The sequence below is a fragment of the Schistosoma haematobium genome, chromosome 7 (genome assembly GCF_000699445.3).
Source record: "Schistosoma haematobium chromosome 7, whole genome shotgun sequence".
NCBI classification, from domain to species: Eukaryota; Metazoa; Platyhelminthes; class Trematoda; order Strigeidida; family Schistosomatidae; genus Schistosoma; species Schistosoma haematobium.
The window spans coordinates 4909507-4933327 of record NC_067202.1 but is presented as its reverse complement, the minus strand read 5'-3'; the positions used below and the strand labels follow the sequence as shown (position 1 = coordinate 4933327).

Genomic DNA, 23821 nt, shown 5'->3' with positions numbered 1-23821 from the left:
TGAGTTTCTATTGAAGAAGGCTAGAATGATCTATGTTTCTTCATTTCTAAAATCCTTATACAAATGGTTAGAATGAAAGAAACCATTCTTGTTTTCTTTCTTTTATGGAATAAACAACATGATCATTGTGTATAATGGTTATCATTTCACGCTTAGTCTAATATCATATTGTATAGTAAGATTAATATTAAAGGTTAATAGAAATTATTGACTTTAATTAAATAACTAATGAAAACCTGGAAACAATCGACAGATATTTTGCTTTCATATAGAACTCATCAAAGGTACACCATTATGAATTGATTCAAGTTAGAAATACAAATTAAAGTAAAACAACACCAAGTGAATTTAAACTTCATTCTATTACACAAGCTAGTGGCTATCAGGACTCAGTAGCTAAGTAGATAATAATATGGTGGTTGAGGCGAACGGTATTGGGTTCGAGTCCCGGAATGAATATCAAATGTGAAATGTAGGTACATCCAACTGACGAGCCCGTAATAAGATGAAACGCGCGTCCAGGATATAATTCTCAGCACTAGCTTCTTAGTCGATACTGACGATAAATATTGAGTGGTCGCCAGTTAGAAGTTAGCAGTCCAGAGATCGACATCTAAATAATGTACATTGTTTTTGTTATAACGTGTTCCTTGTGTCCTAATAATGTATAACGTTATGATACCGCCAATTAGAGAACAATGACTAATCGACCGGACCAGTGACGCTTGAAACTTGTACGAGCAGTCTAGAGACCTTATCGATCCTGCTTCCTGTCTAGCCCAGCCAGTTAAGTCCAGAACACCGATCTCAGACTCTGTTATGTGATTTGTTTATTTCAAACAGACTGGGTTCATATACCAATCAAACAGACCACATCGTACCATAAAATGGGAATTAACATTTGTACAAGAATTAGTCAAATGTGGCTGTGAATGTGAGAGATAGTAATTGATGGACTGGGCATAACTGAGGAATGGTAAATCGTATAATAATAGTTCATTGGTCAAAATAAAGCTCATAATAAAAGGGACACGAGTATGAATAGTTTAGTCATTTAACAATTATACAATAAAAATATTCGTATAGTATTATTCCAGAAATACATTCCAACAGTTACCACTCATTATTCTCATCGGGATATAACAATTTTCAATGCATATTACCAGCAATCCCGATGTCTCTGATTGAGCATTTTTGTAACTTGTACAGTGAAATGTCGTAAACTTTGCATAAATGCACCTGAATAAATTATGCGACTAATCGATATAATGATGTGTTAAAACAAACAAATAAACAAACAAACAAAAACGGGTAACCTGATGAAATAACTAGATGACACGAACAGGTAGCCTTGATATTCAAGAAGGTCGCCATTGGAGTTAGAGCACTTACGAATAACTGAATACTACTACTACTACTACGACCACTATTACTACTACTACTACTACAACCACTACCACTACTACTACTGATATTACTATTAATACTACTACTACTACTACTACAACCACTACCACTACTACTACTGATATTACTATTAATACTACTACTACTACTACTACTACAACCACTACCACTACTACTACTGATATTACTATTAATACTACTACTACTACTACAACCACTACCACTACTACTACTGATATTACTATTAATACTACTACTACTACTACAACCACTACCACTACTACTACTAATATTACTATTAATACTACTACTATTACTACAACCACTACCACTACTACTACTAATATTACTATTAATACTACTACTACTACTACTACTACTACTACTGCAACCACTGCCACTACTACTACTACTACTAATAATAATAATAATAATGTTTCAGAAGGGGTTTTGTGGAGATTTCAAAAATTCCGCTGATTGAAATCATGAGTTAATTGAAGGCAGACCACCATGGAAAACCTGGAAGCATTGGACGGCCGTTTCGTCCTAGTATGGGACTCTTCAGCAGTGCGCATCCACGATCCCGCACCCTGCAACCCGTCCAGTGCTTCCAGGTTTTCCATGGTGGTCTAGCTTCAATTAACTCATGATTTCAATCAGTGAAATAATGTTTCAGTCCAAAAAATTCATTCATCAGTAGTCTAGAGAAAAAATCACACTACTACTACTACTGACCATTCTCTTTTATTAAAGTGTCTGACATTCAATAAATTTCGGAACAATGTCATATTCCCTTCGTATTATGTAATCATATTGATATATTTTTTTATATTTTTTATGTTTTTGTAAAGGAAAGAATAGTTAAATGTCATTAGTAGTCTATTTGAACAAGTGAAAAAAAATCATAACTGAATTGTCGACATTTAGTAAATCACCTATGATGCTGAATTAAAATAAATAAATAAGTTTCATCTATTTTTTTCGCTAATTTGTTGCTTAGATACAAAAATACAAAAAAATTGTTCAATGTTTCAATGGATTATGAATTGGAGCGGGAGTTTGATTTTGTTTTTTTTGTTTTTTTTTGGTACAGACTGTGTAATTTAAAGATAGTTGACATTATGATTATGATCAGCATAGTGACAATTTAGATGAATATTGAACTGTTGTGTAATATACATTTGAGATTTGGCTCTTGATTGGAATGTTTTAATCTTTATGTAATACGGATCTTCTTGTTGTCACGAGCGGCATTGCCAGCCAATTCAAGAACTTTAGCCGCCAGGTACTCGAGGACTGCATACCAGCACGGGCTGATCGCGTTTTGGCCTTAGCACGAGACTTTCCACCTTAACTGCGTCCACTCATTATCTGTCAGAGCCGAGGATATAAAGATATATATCTTTAATTATCTAATAATCTTTGGTGGTGTTTTTATTCTATGAGCTGGATCATTTGATCGTGGAGCTTCTTTTGTAGGACATTATCAGCATAAAATTTAAGTAGGAGTAAAGTGTTCATATTTTTCCACATATAGCTCTCAGCTTGTCCTGTAGACCTTGATCTTGATTGATTATTATTGACCTTTAACCTGTCATTGATTACTTCTTTATTTTGATTGTATCTTCCATTGATTTGATTCTTGGTATTATAATTGTCCATAATTTCTTTGATTGGTTGGTAGATTGAATCAATTTCAATATGTTTATTGATTGCTGACTGACCTGAGTGCCAAGCTTCTAAAAATTCTCTAGTGTTGTAAAAACTCCCTCTATCCAAGATCACAACATTTTTCCAGTTGAGTGTATGTTCACAGTTGCCCATATGCATTGATATAAGCGAAGATTTGTCATGGCGTTTGACCACTAATTGATGTTAGTTCAGACGAAGATAAAGTGGACGTCCACTTTTCGCAGTTGGAACAATTTATTTTATAGATGATATTAGATTTTTCATTGAGTGATACAATCAAAATAAAAAAAGTAAACAATGACAAGTTTAAGGTTAACAATAACTAACCAAGATCGAGCTTCAAAGGAGGAGCTGTAAACCATATGTGATGAAATTCGAACACTTCACTTCTAGTTGAAGTCTATCCAATTGATGTCGTCCAGAATAACGACGAAAGCTCTATGATCAAATCATCGAGCTCAGAGAACAAAACTCCACCAAAATCATCTATCTGAGCTACAAATCTTCTTCACTATCTCAACATCTTTTAATTCCCTGTTATACATGGATAATAATGAAATATATAATCCACAGTTCACATTTTACATACTGTAACATTATGTTATGGCCTATCAATATATGTATTTTGACCCAACTGTTAGTATGTAGGAAGTATGTTTTAAGAAACCCTGATAGATTCCCTGAACCTTCTAATATCAAAACATAGAGCATATAATATTCAGTTACATATATATGTGATCCGATTACAACACTTGATCTATGGAATTCAATATACGTTAAGGACTGAAGAAATAAGCTGCAAGTCATATATGGAAAAATATGAACACCTCACTTCTACTTGAAGTTTATGCTGATAATATCATTGAAAAGAATGATAAAAGCTCCACGATCAAACTATCCAGCTCAGAGAACAAAACTCTAACAAAATCATCCACCTGAACTACAAACTTTAACGGATAAAACGTGTATATTAGTATCGTTAGTGACAATTATACTGATAACCATATACGAGAATATGTAATTTAACCATATCTATCGTTGTAATTCACTCAAAATGTACCTATATCATCACAATAGTAACTAATCCATTCCAACTTGTTGCTATCGACTTTACTCAACAACGTATTAATAATAATGATTGATTGATTAAAGATTCGATTATGTAATCAGTGATCTAGAAAAACGAATATAGAATCATAATTCTGGGAAATGTTTTTATTTACTTCATTTAAACATATTAAATATTTTGTCTGCTGTTAGTTAATCATCCCATATCTATCCCCTCACCACACACATACACACACATAGACATACTTTGGTTAATTTGATGTTTGTTTCGTACTATATATGTAAACTATCTTCGTCAGTCGATCTAAAGTGGAACAAATTATTGAGGATAAATATTTTTGGTTGTATACAGAAGAATTTTCTTTTTAATTCAATCAAATTTACCTAATATGAACATGGAATAACTCTGTTTGTAGCTCTTCTAAAGCTACTGCCGGTTCTAAGCCTATACAAAAAAGGGAAGGGCTGGATATAGAGTCGGTAACTCTATATTGTCGAAAACAAACCTGATACAAATTACACTGACCAGATTAAACAAAAAATAAACCACTTAAACTCTGCCCAGGATGTTGAAGGAAGAATTATGATGCTTCATGATGAAAGCTGACGTTATTCGGAAGTCAAGAGACCGATGCCCCTTCTAATAACCGGAGCCGCAATTTTTATAGGTACATGGAACGTCCGGACGATGTGGGAGACCAGGAAGATTAGTCAAATAGTAGCGGAAATGAGGAGATACAACTTGACAGTTCTCCAAATCAGCGAAACTCATTGAATTGAAGCTGGACAACGAAGGTTAAGTGCAGGCGAGATGCCGCTGTACTCCGATCACAAAGAGAAAAGTGCTCCACACACGCAGAGATTTGCTCTGATGCTGTCTGAAGAAGCACAAAATGAACTTACAGAATGGGAATCCCATGAGTACCGATAGCCACCTGTTTGTGCAATGGCGTGGAGTTCAAATTCAGGACTTAGTAATTAGTTAGATAATACGATGACGTTTATTGTAACGAGTCCAAAATAAGACGAAGGGCACGTCCTGGATTACACTGCTAGTCGATATCCATATTAGCTTATAATTCTTATAATCCGTTTAACTTTACCAAAACAAAGAACGAAATACAACTATTCGAACACACAAATTGAGTTACATTGGTTAAATAGGTCTATATCGTAGACAGATTCATAAAATTATAATTCCATTGTTTACCATATCATCTCGAGATAATTCTAATAAGTAATCTTCATGATGCCTTCTGTTAAACAGCAGGTTTGAAGGAACATCAAACAGAAAGTTTCTCTTTTTCATATAACTGAACACGTTTTAGAATGTATCTCATGGAACTAAACATAAACACCTTTATTCTATAATTGAATTCATGAGTCAAGTGAAGCTAGACCATCATGGAAAACCCAGAAGCACTGAATAGCCGTTTAATTCTAGTATGAGACTCCTCAGCAGCGCTCATTCACGATCTTGCCCAAAAGGATTCTAACCTTGAACCCATCACTCACGCATGCTTACGCTTAACCACTAGACCATTGAGGCCGCCGGTATCCAACGGTGTTAATATCTAACTTTGACCAATCCACGAAACTGCGCTACTTTTCCACTATTGTCGTCAGTGAGTTACTATCTTACAACAGATTCGGTTGAACTCCACTAGTCACTGCTTCTCACTAGAACTCAAGGAAATACCTTGTGGAGACCGTCACTACTGACCAAACGATGATTATTATCGGAAGGAGTAGGCTCGTGGGGCGGTATAGTGGATATTCGCTGCTGAGGAGTCTCGTACTAGGACGAAACGACCATCTAGTGCTTCCAGGTTTTCTGTGAAGATCTAGCTTCAATTGACTCATGAATTCAACTATAAAATTACTTAAATCTGCACCAAACCTTTTGTGCTAATGACCTTTTTTGACCTGTTAAATTGATTTTCAAGTATAAAATACCAATGTATTCACTTATTTTCCTGAGTTTATCTGGAAAAAAACCTCAAATGGTTTTTATATAAATAAAGAAGCATAATATCTGATCATCATTTAAATAATTGTATGTTATACTACGAAATATGTATGTATTTTGATCCGAATCATGAATCGATCAATGTTAGACCACCATTGAAAACTTGGAAGCAGTCGACGACCGTTTTGTCCTGGTCTAGGACTTTTGTAGTGCGCATCCAAGATCCTACATCGGAGGGACTCACACTCAGGACATTCGATCCTACACACGGACTTTGAAACTCTACACCATTGAGCTGTCATCCGACGGTCTTAATGTGTAATTTCAATAGATTCATGATCTCGAGACACGATCTTCCACGATCATCGTTTGGTAACTGTCTCACATCTGACACGATTTGGTCTACAATGGTCACAACTTGTTACTAAAATTTCCAGAATTATCTCCCCAAGCCAGTCACTAGTGAGCACATGATAATGATCAGAATGGGTTGTAGAGATTGTTGAGTTTATATGTATTTATACATAGACGTGGTTAATTATCGTTCAATGTTATCTCAGATGATATTGAAGAAAATATAAAAAAATAGGATATGTAGATTATGGGTAGCAAATATGGAAGCAAAGATGTGAAGTTCGTTGAATTTGGATCTTGTCAATTAGATGTACCAGTATTTTAGGGTCAATGTTCACAATAAAATTCGAGTGAAATATCTTTCACTTTCACGTCAGAAAACGTACCATTTGTAATACTAATTAATTTCCATCACTGACTGTAATATGACAACTTGATTAAAGAAATCGATATTGTTGGCGTTTTTCTTTGGGGTGATTTCTTGGAAGTAGATTCACCGTATATTGATCGATTTCTCTTGATAATTTCATTTCCCTATGCTACTAAGGTACTGCAACTAAAACCGATAAATATGTAAAGCATATGGTATGTTACAGTTAACGAACTGAGGATAATTTTATAATTCATTCATATCTACTATAGTTATTATAATAACTCCTTTAAATACGATGTAAAATATATACATTGGATTGTATATCCTTACTTCTCTACTACTACTACTACTACTACTACTACTACTACTACTACTACTACTACTACTATCACTACTACTACTGCTACTACTACTATCACTACTACTACTACTAATACTACTACGACTACTATTTCTAGATTGCTTCTAACCCTCAAATGCTCTAGTATATGCGAGAGTGGGGAGATTCTGTTCTCCCCCACCAAATGCTCTGACATGGACACGCATGTTCAGCCACTGACAGGGATATCCTATTCACTGCCTTATCGTGGCAGGGGTGTTGTTTACGAAATTGAGAGAATGAAATGAAAATATCTGGCGCTTTAACCAAGCTGATGGATACGGAGGAATCACCTTAGAGAGTTAGAAAATCCTGATTCCAAACCAATGATCACATGTACTCCAGGATCCTGAGGAAATAAATTGCGTATAAACCAATTGTTGGTCATTGACTACCATGGAACTATATCTTCTGATCTTGCTCCACTGCCTTGTAGGTCAAGTGTTTATGTCGTAGGCTCAGAGTATAGTCCTCTAAGAAAACCACCTGTTTTAGTTTGAGCAAATGGACAGTATCATAACGCACATACAAATCAAATGACTTATGTGTTGTATATCTTTTCGGTGCCTCTTTGTATGAATATTTATGTGTAACTATAAAATAGAAATGAAATTTCTACTATTCTGTTACTTTTTTTAGTTCATTCAAGAAAATTTAAGGAAAATCTCTTTCTTTCTTTCTTTCTGTTTTTCTCTCTTTTTTTTGGTCAATATAAATATTTATATCTTTAGGTCAATCATATCATAATAACAATAACGACATTATCCTCTTTAGTTAAACCTTAATATCATCATATTACCCATATCTCTATGCATTAATTTACAATTGTCTATTGTTATGACTCCTGATATTCGACAAAACAGAACAACAAGAAGAAAAAGAAAATAAAATAAAAGAGAAAACAAACATAATCGTAATAAAATTTGAACTATTCAATATAAAATAATCAACGAGTCAAGGTCATATTTGTGATATTCACCTTGAGATTGTTTTTTTTATTGTGCAGAGTTTATTTATTACTTTACGTTACAAAATTTGTTTTCTGGTCTTTCTTTTTTTTCTTTTTCTTCTTCTTCGACGACGACGAATCTAATTTCAAATAATGTTGATGATTGTGATGAATAAATAAATAAGAAAAGGGTAAAAAAGAACAACAGAAAATCATTGTTTTATGGTTTATTTCACTGAAATACAAAATTATCTTTAATATACTTGTAAGTTCAGGTGGGTTTGGTGGATATTATAGTCATTTCAATGGTCAAGATCATGAGTCAGTTGAAGCTAGACTATCATGGAAAACCTGAAAGCACTAGATGGCCGTTTCGTCCTATTGTGGGACTCCTCAGAAGTCGTGACCGGTTGAGTTTAAACAGGTCTGTTGTGAGATATTAACTCAGTGAAGACAATGGTGGATGTGTCACTCAATTTTGTGGATTAATTGAAGTTAGACATTAACACCGTTGAATGCCGGCTCAGTGGTCTAGTGGTTAAGTGCTCGTGCGCGAACCAGTAGGTCCTGAGTTCGAATCTCGCAAGGGGGGGTCGTGGATAACTGTAATTATTACGAAATACGATCCCATAATAGCAGGTGACTAACAACAAGTTCATACACTATTTATTAACTTAAGATATTGGAGTCTATGTTGATTATTGGTTTGAAACCAGGGTTTATCAACTTTCTTAGGTGAATCCTCCGTATCCACCAGTCTGGTCAAATGATCGGATATTCGTTTTTTATCCTTTCAATTTCGTAAATAACACGCTCACCGAGTGAAGGCTGTGAATAGGGTTTTCCTATCAGTGGTTGTATGTACGTAGCCATGTGAGAGTATTTGAAGAGAGTGAGAGGAACCTCGTCACTCTCGATTGTACCAGGGCATTTAGAGGTTAATTGAAACGACGGACATATAAATGATTTCAATGGTCAAGATCATGATTCAGTTGAAGCTAGACCACAATGGGGAACCTGGAAACACTGGACGGCCGTTTCGTTCTATTGTGGGATTCCTCACTAGTGCGCATGCACGATCCAGTCTCGCGAGATTTGAAACCAGGACCCATTGGTCTTGCGCACGAGCGCTTAACTACTAGACCACTGAACTGACCGGTATCCAATGGTGTTAATGTCTAACTTCAACTAATCCACGAAATTGAGCAATACGTCCACTATTGTCTTCAGTTAGTTACCATCTCACAACATACCCGGTTGAAATCCACTGATCACTGCTTCTCACTAGCACTCCAAGATTTACATCATGAAGCCAGTCACTAGTAGATGTGCACTGCTGAACAGTTCCACAATAGAACGAAACTACCGTCTAGTGTTTGCAAGTTTTCCAAGCTGGTGTAGCTTCAATTGATCCATGATCTCAATTATTGAAATATTTAGTTTTGTAGAATAATGTTCAAACATATTACTGATTATTTGTTTCAAGTATAACATTTGAACGAAGTTTCATTTTCAAGTGATTATACTTTCTAAAATTCATAGTAAGAACTTATAACATCAGATTATGTATCTAGACACTAGCCACCGTGTGATGGACTGTTCAATGTTAGACAACCATTGAAAAGCTGGGGGTAATGATTGGTCGTTTCATAACAATGTAGGACTCCTCAGCAATGTGAATCTACCATGTTGCACGCTGGAATCGAAACCAAAACATTTAATCTTAATGATTTCAATGAAATTCAACAATTCCCACAACAACTAACTGAAAATAATCAATATTGACTAATCATATTCAATATTGAATGAATTCAGTAGAGAAATTCTTGTTTTTCTCCAATTAGTTACACATCACTGATCGTGGATACACACCGCTAAGGAGTCCCACAATAGAACGAAACGGCCGTCAAGTACTTCCAGATTCCTTATGGTGGTCTAGCTTCAACTGACTCATGATCTCAACCATTGAAATTACTATAATATCCACAAAACCCATCTGATCTAAATGGTTTGTTGTACGCTATATATGACTAACTTACTAAATCAATAGGTCAACAGCTGGTGAAGTGATCAACGTTTTAACATAACAATAAACAGTACAGTAAAATATATACTCACTCTTATATATCGTTGTTTTACCCTGTTCAAGATCATTGGTGAATATAACAATGGTTGATTACTGATCAAATCATTTATTAAGAATGAGATGTTATTCATGAACCTGCTTATTAAATAACAGTGATTTGTTGATTTATGAATTAACAACATGTTCACCACTTAACACTAAGTAATTACATCGTCAAATTATTTTCAGTTTTCTTCATTTTCCTCCCCTGTCTGTAAGAACCTGCAGTGTCGGTTGCTATGTCAAGCTCACATAGATTTTCCTAGCTTCTGGACAGGTTAATTTAGTCAACCTTCTTGAGTCACATTTATGCCTTGTCATAGATTCGTTTATAAAATTTGACTTTTTATGTAAGCATATGTGTGTATATATATCTTATCTTACTCAGTATATGTCTAACTTATTTTTGTCTGACCATAAGGAAGAATTCGCGTTTGGTTAAATCGAGTAGGCTCAGTTACCTTCTCCAGTCCGCTTCTCTTTGCTCTCTTCACTTCATTTAATTTCTCTGATCGTCTGTTCTCATCAAAGAGACGTGTTCAAAATCCATTCTCGTTATTTGACTTATTTCATTCCGTTATTCACTAAAGTGATTTAAGTCAATGATTAGATACGGGGATTGATGATATGTAATATTATGATAACAAGCGACAAACGATCTAACTGGAGTATGATCAACGGATCACTAATAAGTCACTAACATTTATAAAACATTGTCACCATTTTATTATTAAATTGTTATCAGTTTGACTTGTTGACGTGATTAATTTCTCTCGGTTGTCAACGAATGTTTATACTATGATTTATAACAATCTATTCATTGAAGTGGCGCCATGAATGAAATTTCATAGTTGGAGACTAAATGATATTTTTTTTTAAAAAAAAAGAACAAACTAGATAAGATTGATAAAACAAACAACAATTTCAATTACTGATGTTAATCAAGATAGTGAATGTGTTGTATATTAGACTTAACAGTTGAATGTACTTGTCCGCACGATGTTCATTCTGAGACTTTAAATCGATAGATGTCATCTTCAAATGATGAACTATTATGCTTGTTGGATAAGTCGGTGCTAATTTTGATAACATTTTACTTGTTTTTTTTTGAGCTGGATGGTTTGGTCGTGAAATCTTTATCGTTCTTCTGAACGATATCATCAGCACAAACTCCAGCTCAGAGAAGAAAACTTCATCAAAATCATTCACTTGAGCTACAAATATTATCCGCCATCTCTAGTTGGTGTTAATCTAAACTTGATAGTTTAATGAATAACGTGTTATACAAAATTTTACGAGGGTATTTACAGAACAACTGAATTAGACGGTTTTCAAAAAACTTGTCTGAAAATCTATTACGCTTGAATTGTTATTTAATATGACAGCTTGTGTACATTTCGAAAGTAATTTCACCTATAAACTGTAATGAATTAGTAACCAAAGGATAAACTAAACTAGAGATTAAGCGTTCTCCCGCTAGACTTAAGGCCCTGGGTTCGAATCCCGCGAGTGAGATCATGGATGAGCACTACGAAGGAGTGCCACAATAGGATGAAATGGCCATCCAGTGCTTTCAGGTTTTCCATAATCGTCTAGCTTCAATTGACTCATGAGTTAAACTTTTAAATAAACATTTTATTTGTCTACATTATGAATTAATATCATTTAGACAACCATTGGAAATCAAGAGAGATTGAACAGTTGTTTTGTTTTAGTATTGAAACTCTTCAATAGTGCATTTCTATGAGTGTCAGTAAGACCAAAACTCAGAATATTTAGATCACTCAATGAGTGTATATATTTTCAGATCATTCAATCGGGATCCACTAGAATACATTTCTAACTTCAATCATTCCAATATATTCCAATGCTAATGATTGTTTACTAAACGAACATGTTTCGGAGGTTCAGGGTTCAATTCACGGTTGGATAATGATTGCATAATCCTCATAAGTCTTGTACTAAGACAAAAATCAATCCAGTACTTTCTAGTTTAAGATGTTTGTCTAACTAAGGCCAGTCCGTAATGTAGACTTGATCTTACTTATTGTTTGTTGTTCTGAAATGATGGAACTGAAAAAAAAAATCTAAGGCAACCGTGGTTTTATTTACACGGAAGGAAGATAATCAGAAAATAAATGATCATTAGTCTACCAAATAGTAGGAAAGATTTAAAAAAAAGCAAAACAGCTTAAATTGATTACCTTTTTCTTAGTTTGCATGTTAACGAATAATAAGAAAAACCATATGAGAACGATTTAGTTTTACAGTACTTTCACTGGTTTATTAAATAAAGACAATCTGTGATACGAACTATGAAATCAATAATCTTTATAACTGGGAATAGCTAAGTACTCACTAATGAAGTACTTCGAAGGTTTTTAACATCATGATTGATCTATGGGGATTAGAAAGTATCCTATATACCTTGGTATTGTTTGGCTTGTATCTTCCCATTGAGGTTTAACATTGCAATTGATCAGTCTGTTATTGGTATATGTGCATACTGTGCGTATGCCTTGATATTACTTTAATTCACAAGCTATTTGTAAGCAATGATGGATAGTGGCTAGCAGTGGAATCCAGTTTGACGTGCGTTTCGTCCTATTTGGGACTCGTCAGCTGGATGTACCTGCATGTCAGAAAATTGATGTGATACGAACTATGAAATCAATAATCTTTATAGATGGGAATAGTTAAGTACTCACTGATGAAGTACTTCGAAGGTCTTTAACATCATGATTGATCTATGGGGATTAGAAAGTATCCTATATACCATTGGTATTAGTTGTTTAAAAGTTAAGAGCTCATTGTGAAGTCTAGATGATTTGTGAATGAGTGTTACTTAAACGTTTCATATACGAACGAAATAGTCGTACATTACTTCATGATATATATTAATGATTGTACAATTATAGTTAACTTATGATATGAACAATAAAAACCTTTCATTAATCGATATCAGTTATTTAACTAATGAGGAGTCCCATACCAGGAGAAACGGCCGTCCAGTGCTTCCGGGTATTCCATAGTGGTCTAGCTTCAATTGACTCATGATTTCAACTTGTGTAATGATAATAGTGTTAGGACCCGAGTTGTACCCAGTAGATTAATTATTGCTTGATATGATGGAAAGAAAAGTCAATTTTCGATTGATTTACTCATTATGAGTTTTATTCAACATTCAACATCCGTTTTCATTCAATATGAGGATCATTCAGTGTAGTATTTGATTTGTTTTCCCAGTATGATATTTTCTTCTGTAGAATATACGAGATATTCTTGTATCCCATTGACATGAACTATGCTCAGTAAGTGATTTGTTATAACTGAGTATGTGATTTCATCCTAATTATTAATCAAAATGGGTGTACAATCAATATATAAACCAGCCTATTTTAGACTATTTTGATTCATCGTCGTCATAGTGTTTTGGGGTTAATAAATCATCAATTAAAGCAGTCTTTTTGTTCTTACTTTCGCATCGTGGGAATTGCCGAGGTCCTTCATTCCGAGTATAAGTGATCAGTGTTTTTTCCGGCACAACAATTGCGACGACCGAACACAACAAATAGTTGATTTATTCTGACAAAGACTATCGACATCTTTAATCATGTACAAGTTTATTTGTCTTGAATAAGGTCAAATAGTTTTGTTAAGCCTCATTATATAAAATACATAATAATTTCATGTAATAATTCTCTCTTATTACAACCCGTCTATTCCTATTGCTAGGTATACTCGGACACCAGTGTACTCGATAAGTCCCCAAATCAGAACACGGTTGAACAGGAAAACGCTACATTTCAAATAACAAGGTGATATGGAAGTATGAAACACAATAGGAAAAAAACATTAACATATTTTTAGTTTTGACATAAGAAGTTTCGAAAGTGTTTTCCAAGTATCGACTAACGTGAATGGGATAAGAATTAGCCAATCAGCGTACACCAGTGCAATTCAATCTATATCCTGCTAACATTTCATGATGTAATCTTTTAAGATTTCATTATTATCACATTCATATTGTTCATTTTGTATTCTGTATTACATCATTGAAAAATAGAACAGTTACCATGTGTACTAGAAGATATTTGATTTTATGAGCTTGTGAACACTTTTAATATGGTTGACTTGAGAATATAGTTATGAATGTCCTATATATATTAGTTAAACTAACTCATTACAATAAGTCATGCTTTAAAACGTTCTCCAATTTCATAGACTTAATAATTCAATAGTCATAGGATTATGAACACTTCATACACTTCATACAACCAACCAACCACCCCTCTTTTCTTTTGTTTCTTAGTTTTTTAGACTTAATTCTACAACTGGTGAATTAATAATAAAAGAATCATTAGATCGTGAAAAATCACCTTTATCAAATGGTTTACATCAATTAATGATTACAGCATATGATCAAGGTATACCACAACGTAGTTCTAATTTATTTATTAGAATAAAAATATTAGATATTAATGATAATTATCCAATGATACATTTAATTGATGAAACAAAAACATTTCAACAATCTAAATTCAAACAATCACCATGGTATCCGATTAACCAATCCAATAATCATAATCATAATAATCATATGATTAAAATCAATAATCAATTAATCAATAAAATTTGGCAATTTATCGATGATGATAATCAATCAATCAATATGAGTTCTATTATTAATCAATTAAATAATTATTCTATTCATACTAAAATGATTGGTAATCAACCTATAAATACAATTATTAATATTTTAATAATAAATGATCCAGATTTAAATGAAAATGGTACAGTTCAGTGTTTAATTAAAAATCAATTATTGATTTATTCAAAAATATATCAGCATAGCAACAATTATATTGATCGTAATTATTATAGAAATGATAAACAATCATTTATTTTATTGGAGCCATTTCATTTCATGAATCCATTTAATGATGATCAACAAGAATATAAAGAAAATAAGAAAAAAATTCAATTTAATTCATTATTGAATGAAAAAATTATAAAAAAATCAATAGAAGAAAGTAAAACAGGAAGGAAACAAGATGGAATACCGGTTACTACGACTACTAATAATAGTAATATAGATTCATTTTCAAATCACAATAATTATCAATTAAGAACTAATATGGTAAGTTTAAATGGTTGGTAACTAGGTAGTGATTTTTCATGTTGTTTTTGATTAAAAAAAAACATAAAAATTGAAACGGTTGCTTAAGTTCTACTCATAACACCCAAGCTAACTTTACATGACAACTTGAATATGAGGGTAAAGATGTGAAATATGGCAAGAATGCTTTACTCTAAATGAAAGTTATGTACAGAATATTGAGGGTATTTGTTGCATTTCAAATGATCTTAGGTTTCTAGATGTTTCTTGAACGCTTTCAGACATAATGTATTGTTACAATTGAAGAACATATGGAACTCAAAACAACTGTCTGTCAACCAATATCAAAGTGAGAATCTTTAATACGAACGTCAATACAGTCTTACTGTACGGAGCTGAAACTTGGAGAACTACAACAATCATCATCAAGAAGGTACAAGTATTTATAAATAGTTGTCTACACAAGATACCCAACATCTATTGACCGGATACTATCAGCAACAGCCTTCTGTGGGAGAGAATAAACCAGCTTGGATCTAAGAAGGAAATTAAGAAAAGACATACATTGCGGAAATCATCAAACTGCATCACGAAGCAAGCGCTAACTTGGAATCCTGAAAGGAAACGGAAAACAGGAAGGTCAAACAACATATTACATCGGGAAATAGAATCAGATATGAAAAGGGTGAATAACAACTGGAAAGAGCTGGAAAGGATTGCTCAAGACAGGGTTGGATGGTGAGTTGTGGTGGGTGGCCTATGCTCCTCTACGAGAAGTAACAGGCGTATGTAAGTAAGTTTTAAACGTAGTAGTAGGGTAGGTAATCATTCGTTCAAAAATGTGACACGTGATTCTTGACTTTCTAGATGTATTTGAGATAGTTATCAGTATAGGGGTTGTGGAGATCATCAAGTTTTTGATTGAGATCATGAACCGATTGATGTTAGACGACCATTCAATAACTTGAAGCACGAGACGGCATTTTCGTCCTATTGTGGGACTCAGTGGTTTAGAGCTTAAGTGTTCGCGCGCTAGATCGAATGCTCTGGGTTCGAATCCCGCGAGCGAGATCATGGATGCGCAATGCCAAGCAGTCCCACAATGGGACAAAACGGCCGTCCAGTGCTTCCAGGTTCTCAATGGAAGTAACTTAGATACTTCTATTCAATGCTGATTAGACAAAAATATTTCACAGCGTTTTGAGATTACTTTTGGGCATTTTTCGAACAATTTTCTTGGTCTCCTAAATATAATATGATGATAAGATATAGCCGAGTGATATTTATAGACGAGATTGAATTGTTGTTGTTAGATCTAATCTACCCAGTTGCAATGAAGTTAGAAGCTTAGACAGCTGATCAATAGAATAGGTCTTTTTCCTAGTAAAAATGATAAAATATAATAAAATAGTTCAATAGTTCAATATCCGTCTTTACCGGAATTTCAATAGTTTTACCCAATCAATTACGAGAAAGAGTTGGTCAAAGCACTAGTTTTACACAACAGAAAGAATATGTACCACAGTCAAACTGGAAGAAGAATTGATAAACGTCGAAAAATGTCTAAGAGACAATTGCTACTCATAGAAATTGATTGACAAATATCGAAAATCTAAAGAAAAAAAAAAGACTGGCGTGATTGCAGACCATGGAAACCAGTAACTGTGAATCTAAATTTCAATAGTTGATAACGTCAAAAGCACAATCAGTTGGGGAGGGGGCTTAACACCACATTAGTCAGAACGTATCTGGTGACCAAAATATGAATACTGAGTAAAATAGCATCTATTTGTGTCAATTCAATACATTTACATACAACTTAAATTCTGTGTGTTATATTGATCACTCAATTAATTATAAACCATAATAATACATAAAGAACAGATTATTCTCACAAAAGACTGAATAGTTAACGATAATTGATTAGTAATCTTGAACCTTGTTTTGTTGCTATGCTGATGCTCCCTGAAAGAATTAAATACATGTATCACATTATCTGACAACAATTCACCTTGCCATAAAACTACTCACACTGAGATCATAGTCTTTGAGCAATGAAAGATTTGTACTTGATAAACATCAACGAGTAATCAATGTTGTATTATCGTTCATCATTTTTGAAACCAACTAAATAGAATAACAGTGTAGCCAACATATTCATAGCCTGTCAAACACTTGCTTGTAAGATTGTATTTAATCACAATCGCTTGCATTACAAAACGCAACATACGAAACAATGAGTCTTGAATATGTCGACTAGAACTGTTTTATTTCATGTAATTGACTGGTAAATTCAAATATATGTATTGTTATCAATGATAGCATTACACAGTGATACAATAAGTTAACATTAGTAGTTTACATATTATATAACCAAGTTATTGCACAAGCTAGTGGCTACTTGAACTCAGTAACTTACTGGATGATATAGTGGCATTTAAAACAAATGGCATTGGGTTCGAGTCCCCGAGTGAATATTAACTATGGGATGTAGGTATATCCAATTGACAAGTCCCAAATAGGGCAAAGTGGAGTGTATCCTAGATTGCACTATTAGCCACCATCCATTTTTCGTCATATTTTTTACACTTTACTTAGTTGAAAAGTGAATACAATTAACTGTATGTATGAGCTGTATTACAAAGATACAAGTTTCTTTGTTGAAGTTCTCCGCTTTAACTAAATCAATGTTCGAAAGATCTCTACTATATAGAACAACATTAGTAATAGTCAGATTAATATATTTCTTTTAGTAACTCATTCATCTAGTATGTTGCTAGTTATGTGAAATATATACCTTTACATGAATATTTGTCTGTTTCATTTGAGTTTATCTGTGACATTTTTCGAGACTTTTTTTTAACATAAGTAATGGATTTAAAATATAGTTTTAACTGAGCTTCATTAAACCGAACGAAGGTACAAAACCTGTAGTGAATAAGAACACGAGTGTGGACAATCGAATGTATTTGAGCACAAAATTACAGAGTATCTCAATAAAATCTGAGAACCATATAGTAAATCATTAATTTGTGAATTATCAATCCATCGTCTCAAACTTCACTGTTCCTTTGTAAATATCGATACATTGTCTCAGATTTGACCGTTCATGCCTTTTCATACAAATTACGTCCCGTTTCCGTTGTTTCTTTATCGATCTTCTACTGAAATACATTTTATGCCTGACCACCGTTGTGCACTACCTATATGGATATAAGTAACCCATACCACACTCGTCTCCCCTTTAAAGCATGCGTTCTTGCGGTGGTTCTGTTTGCCCTGCCAATATCTTCTTCTCTGCAGTCTGTGTCACTCTCTCCGTCAAAACGTCGAGTCTGTGGCGCGATGACGTCCATAGCTCCGTCGACCTGCCGGGGCATCAGCATCCGACATCCTCCCGGCACCTGGGGCGTTCAACGCCCATGCTCCAGCGACTTCACGAGCCATCCGCATCCGACATCCGCCCAGCATCCTCACGTCCCACCGCTTCTCTCCGTCGACAGCACCCGCTACAGCGGACGCCGCCCAACCAGAAAACGTCGCCCGTCACCAGACTGTCCCAACCGGCACCTCAGCCCTAGCCCCTCAACGGCGTTCACAGAACAGCAGTCTCCACATTCCTGGTTGGCAGCGATGTCAAATGTAGTATACGACAATACGAGTGCGGACAATCGACTGTATTTGAGCACAAAATTATAGAGCATCTCAATAAAATCTGAGAACCATATGGTAAATAGTTAATTTGCAAAATATCAATCCATTGTCTCAAACTTCACTGTTCCTTTTGAGAATGTCAGTCCATTGTCTCAGATTTTACCGTTCATACCTTTTCATACAAATTGCGTTCCGTTTCCGCTGTTTCCTCATCGATCTTCTATTGAAATACGTTATATGCCTGACCTCCGTTATGTACTACTTATACGGATATAAGTAACTCACACCACAAAACTACTTACAAACTAGAGTTTAGTTATTTTTATCAACTAGTTGATCTTAAATACACCATTTTAATCTTGAACAGTATTGTGTTAGTATTGAAACATTCACCGTCATTCATATTTTGATCTTCTCTATTGTTTTTTTCTTCTTTTTACAAGACTACTCGACCAATCAATTGATAGATGACAGCTTGTTAAAACTGATTCCCAATGCATATAAAAAATAGAATCGTAAACTTTTGATTGCTTTAGGAAATGGAATAAATATATCTTTCTAACTATACTTTTACTTACTTACTTTACTTACGCCTGTTACTCCTTGTGAAGGAGCATAGGCGGCTCACCAGCATTCTCCATCCAACCCTGTCCTGGGCAATCCTTTCCAGCTCCTTCCAGTTCCTATTCATCCTTTTCATATCTGATTCTATTTCCCGACGTAATATGTTCTTTGACCTTCCTGTTTTCCGCTTCTCTTCAGGATTCCAAGTTAGGGCTTGCCTCGTGATGCAGTTTGGTGATTTCCTTAATGTATGTCCTAACCATTTCTATCGTCTTTTCCTAATTTCCTTATCAGCTGGAAACTGGTCTGTTCTCTCCCACAGTAGGCTGTTACTGATGATATCCGGCGAATGGATGTTGAGTATCTTGCGTAGACAGCTATTTATAAATACTTGTACATTCTTGGTGATGGTTGTAGTAGTTCTGGAAGATTCAGCTGAATACAGTAGAACTGTTTTGACGTTCGTATTGAAGATTGTAAGCTTGATATTGGTTGAAAGTCGTTTTGAGTTCCATATGTTCTTCAATTGTAGGAATGCAACCCTTGCTTTGCCAATCCTCGCCTTTACGTCTACATCTGAACCTCCTTGTTCATCGATGATGCTTCCCAGATTTGTGAAGGATTCTACATCTTCCAGAGTTTCACTATCAAGAGTGATTGGATTGCTGTTCTCCATGTTGTATTTGAGGACCTTGGTTTTCCCTTGTGTATGATGAGGCCTAATTCATATAATTAGTGTTCCTTTTATACAAACTAATAACTATGTTTAACAAAAAAACTACATCACTGTAAACCAACTATATTTCCTGTTTTGATATTGTTATTATGTAACAAGTCGGACAGCTTGAATATTTGGGTTACCTATTCATGGTTAATGACTGTCATTGATCCATTTCTATTTAAATATACGGTTACTGTGTGAGTGGATTACTTTGACATCACTATTTATTCTAAGTATATATCTGTTACATAAAGCACTGATGACTTTGACTTGGTAAATCAGTCGTTATGTGTGTTGAGTATTTGTCAAGATAGGTGTCATGTTTACGTTTATGTATAAATATCAAAACTGGTTGCAGATATATCTGGTGGATTAGTGCTATTTAGGATAGAATACATATCTTTGATTTCACCGATAGTAAATGTCTAACTTTGAAAAATTATAATCTATTGATTGTTTGTTAGTTTCTAAGTGTTTCCTAAGCTGTTTGTTTATATTTTACAACATGAGTGCATGTGTGGAGATTTGAAGAAGATGAGTTAGTCAGAACGGTACATACGGATAAACGACACTTATCAGTGGTTCGATGAAACATAATAAACACGTACTCTTACTTAATGTCTAACTAACATGGTATATATCTGTAAGATTAAATCATTCTTGATTTTAATGTTATTTAACGCGGTTACTGAGATTTAATTCAACTATTTTCATAGTAAATACTGTATATTACATTATAAGCAAAGGTGGATGGTGGATAGCAGTGGAATACAGGACGTACGTTTCATCCTATACGGGACTCGTCAGTTGAATGTACATGCACCTCGAAGTTGGTATTCACTCCGAGGCTCGAACCCAATACCATTTGCTTCAAATCCCATCACGTTATAGACTTAGATACCGAGTCCTGATAACCACCTGCTTGTGCAATTCATATACTACAATTATTGGTAACTTGTGATTTGTTAGAGTATATCAACTTTTCTAATCGTTTTATAAATCGATTGATTTCCTTACATTAAATGCCTGATTTTAGCAATCTGAGATCATATATGAAATCGAAAATACTTAGAAACTTTATACCTAAGCATTTATTTCTCATTAATCTGTATTAATAATAAATAGAGGTTGGAGAAATTAAATGGTTACAGAATAATATCAGTGGTATTTTAGTGTTAATGCCATTTACTTTATAGATGAACACTACTGAAGAGTTCCATTATAGAGCTCAATGACCATCCAGTGATTCCAGATTTTCAATAGTGTTCTAATATCAATCGATTCATGACCTCAATCAAAAAGACGAAAAAAAAGACCAAGTTTCAATCATCTCTATAAAGATTTCAGCTTATCCAACTTTTCAATAGTTGAGATCATGAGTCAATTAAAGCTAGACCACCATGGAAAATCTGGAAGCACTGGACGGCCGTTTCGTCCTATTGTGGGACTCTTCAGCAGTGCGCATCTGCGAACCTGCCTCACGGGATCCGAACCCAGGACCTATCAGTCTCGAGTCAGGTGCTTAACCAACTAGATCACTTAGCCGGCATCCAGCGCTTCCAGGTTTTCCATGGTGGTCTAGCTTTAATTGACTCATGATCTCAACTATTGAAATTACTACAATCTCCACAAAACCCCTTCTGATACTATCCAAATTTTGTTAAGAAATAACATAATTCCATGATGATCTTTGATGTTATTTGATAGTGTGTGTTTATATTTATGTGTTCTAGGGTACTTGTCGACTGTTATAGTACACTTAGTTACTTGATTACCATTTTCTTATTTCTTATCAAGTGTTTCTCGATCTCCTAATTACTGTCATCCATCGTTAGTTACAGTGTTCTGTATATCAGTTGTTGAATCAATCAGTCACTCAATCTTTAATCTATTCTCCGATTGGTTGTAACACACAGACAATCAATAATTTATCCACAACCCATTAACACTCATAAATATATATGGATTCTAACATTCTCTCTCTCTCACACACACTCTCTCTCACTTGGTTTCCCTGTGTGTTTGCTTCCTGTACGCTTGCGGATTTTACTAATCTTTATTAATAAACTATCTCTATAACTGGTGTTCAGGCTCTTAAATAATCTCAAATAAATTCTTAATCCTACTAAGAGATTTAGCCTGCATTAAATACTCAATTAACATTCGTTAAAATTAGATATAAAGGAAATTAACCTCTCCACCCTCACTAACTGCACTCAAAACCAGGATCAATCAGTCTCATACACTACTGAGTTAACATTTATCGATTGAGCATTCGTGTACGAGATCGACAGATCCTCTGTTCGAATCTCATACTAAAACGAAACGGTTGTCCAAGTAATTCCATTTGGTTATTCCTTTAACAAAACAATAAATCTCTCTTTTTTTTGTTTTTAATTTACATCATAGATATTTGATCCTGATAAAATCACTGATTTATATTTACTTATTGAATGTTCCGATTATGGTTTACCATCATTAACAACAATACAAACTATACATTTTGAAATTATTCATACATTCAATGATCTACATTCCTTATTGAATATTTCTCATATACAAATAATAAATCAATTCATTATCCATGATATAAATTGTAATTATTTTAATGATATACAAAAAAATTCTAATAAAAAATCAATATTTAGTTACTATGATCATTTATCACTATCGAAACTAATTTATCCAATTATATTGAATCCTGTATATATGGAAGCTAAATCAAGTATTTGTTTAATTTTAATGAAAGGTATACAAATTCATCAACAATTATTTAGTATTATAGTAAAAACAAATTATGAAACAAATGAAAATTATCAAATTATATATGAATTAATTAAAGAGATACCTAATGGTGAGTTGTAGTTTACTGTGTACATCTATTATTTACTCACTTACTTACGCCTGTTATTCCCAATGGAGCATAGGCCGCTAACCAACATTCTCCAACTCACTCTGCCCTATGCCTTCCTTTCCGGGTCTATCTGATTCTTGTTCATTCTTCTAATATCTGTATCCATTTCTCAGTGTAATGTGTTCTTACGTCTTCCTCTTCTCGTTTGACCTTGAGCATTCCAAATAAGGGCTTGGTTTGTGACACACTTGGATGCTTTCATCACTGTGTGTTCTATCCACTTCCATCGCTTCTTTCTGATTTCTCCCTCCACTGGAATTTGATTTGTTCTCTCCTACATTAGGTTGTTGCTGATAATGTCTGACCAATGGATCCGAAGTATTCTTCATAGACAACTGTTAGCAAACACTTGTATGTTCTGGATAGTGGCTTTCGTAGTTCTCCAAGTTTCCATCCCATACAATAGGACTGTTTTGATATTTGTATTGGAAATTCTGAATTTGGTGTTGGTTGACAAACCGTTGTGTTTAGTTCCAGATGTTCTTCATTTATAGATATACAGTTCTCGGTTTGCTGGTCTGCGCCTTCACATC

At 34.2% G+C, this 23821-nt stretch overlaps 1 protein-coding gene across 1 annotated transcript in view; it reads left to right on the top strand.

Annotated features, from left to right (window-relative positions):
- The window catches only part of MS3_00011166 (uncharacterized protein), a gene marked incomplete at both ends in the record, with an annotated part of 49024 nt that overhangs the window by 11550 nt on the left and 13653 nt on the right, over positions 1–23821 (top strand). Inside the window, 2 exons of the mRNA XM_051219576.1 lie at positions 14637–15456; positions 22784–23123. Coding sequence (XP_051064275.1) covers positions 14637–15456; positions 22784–23123 — 1160 coding nt within the window. The remainder of the gene's footprint in view (positions 1–14636; positions 15457–22783; positions 23124–23821) is intronic.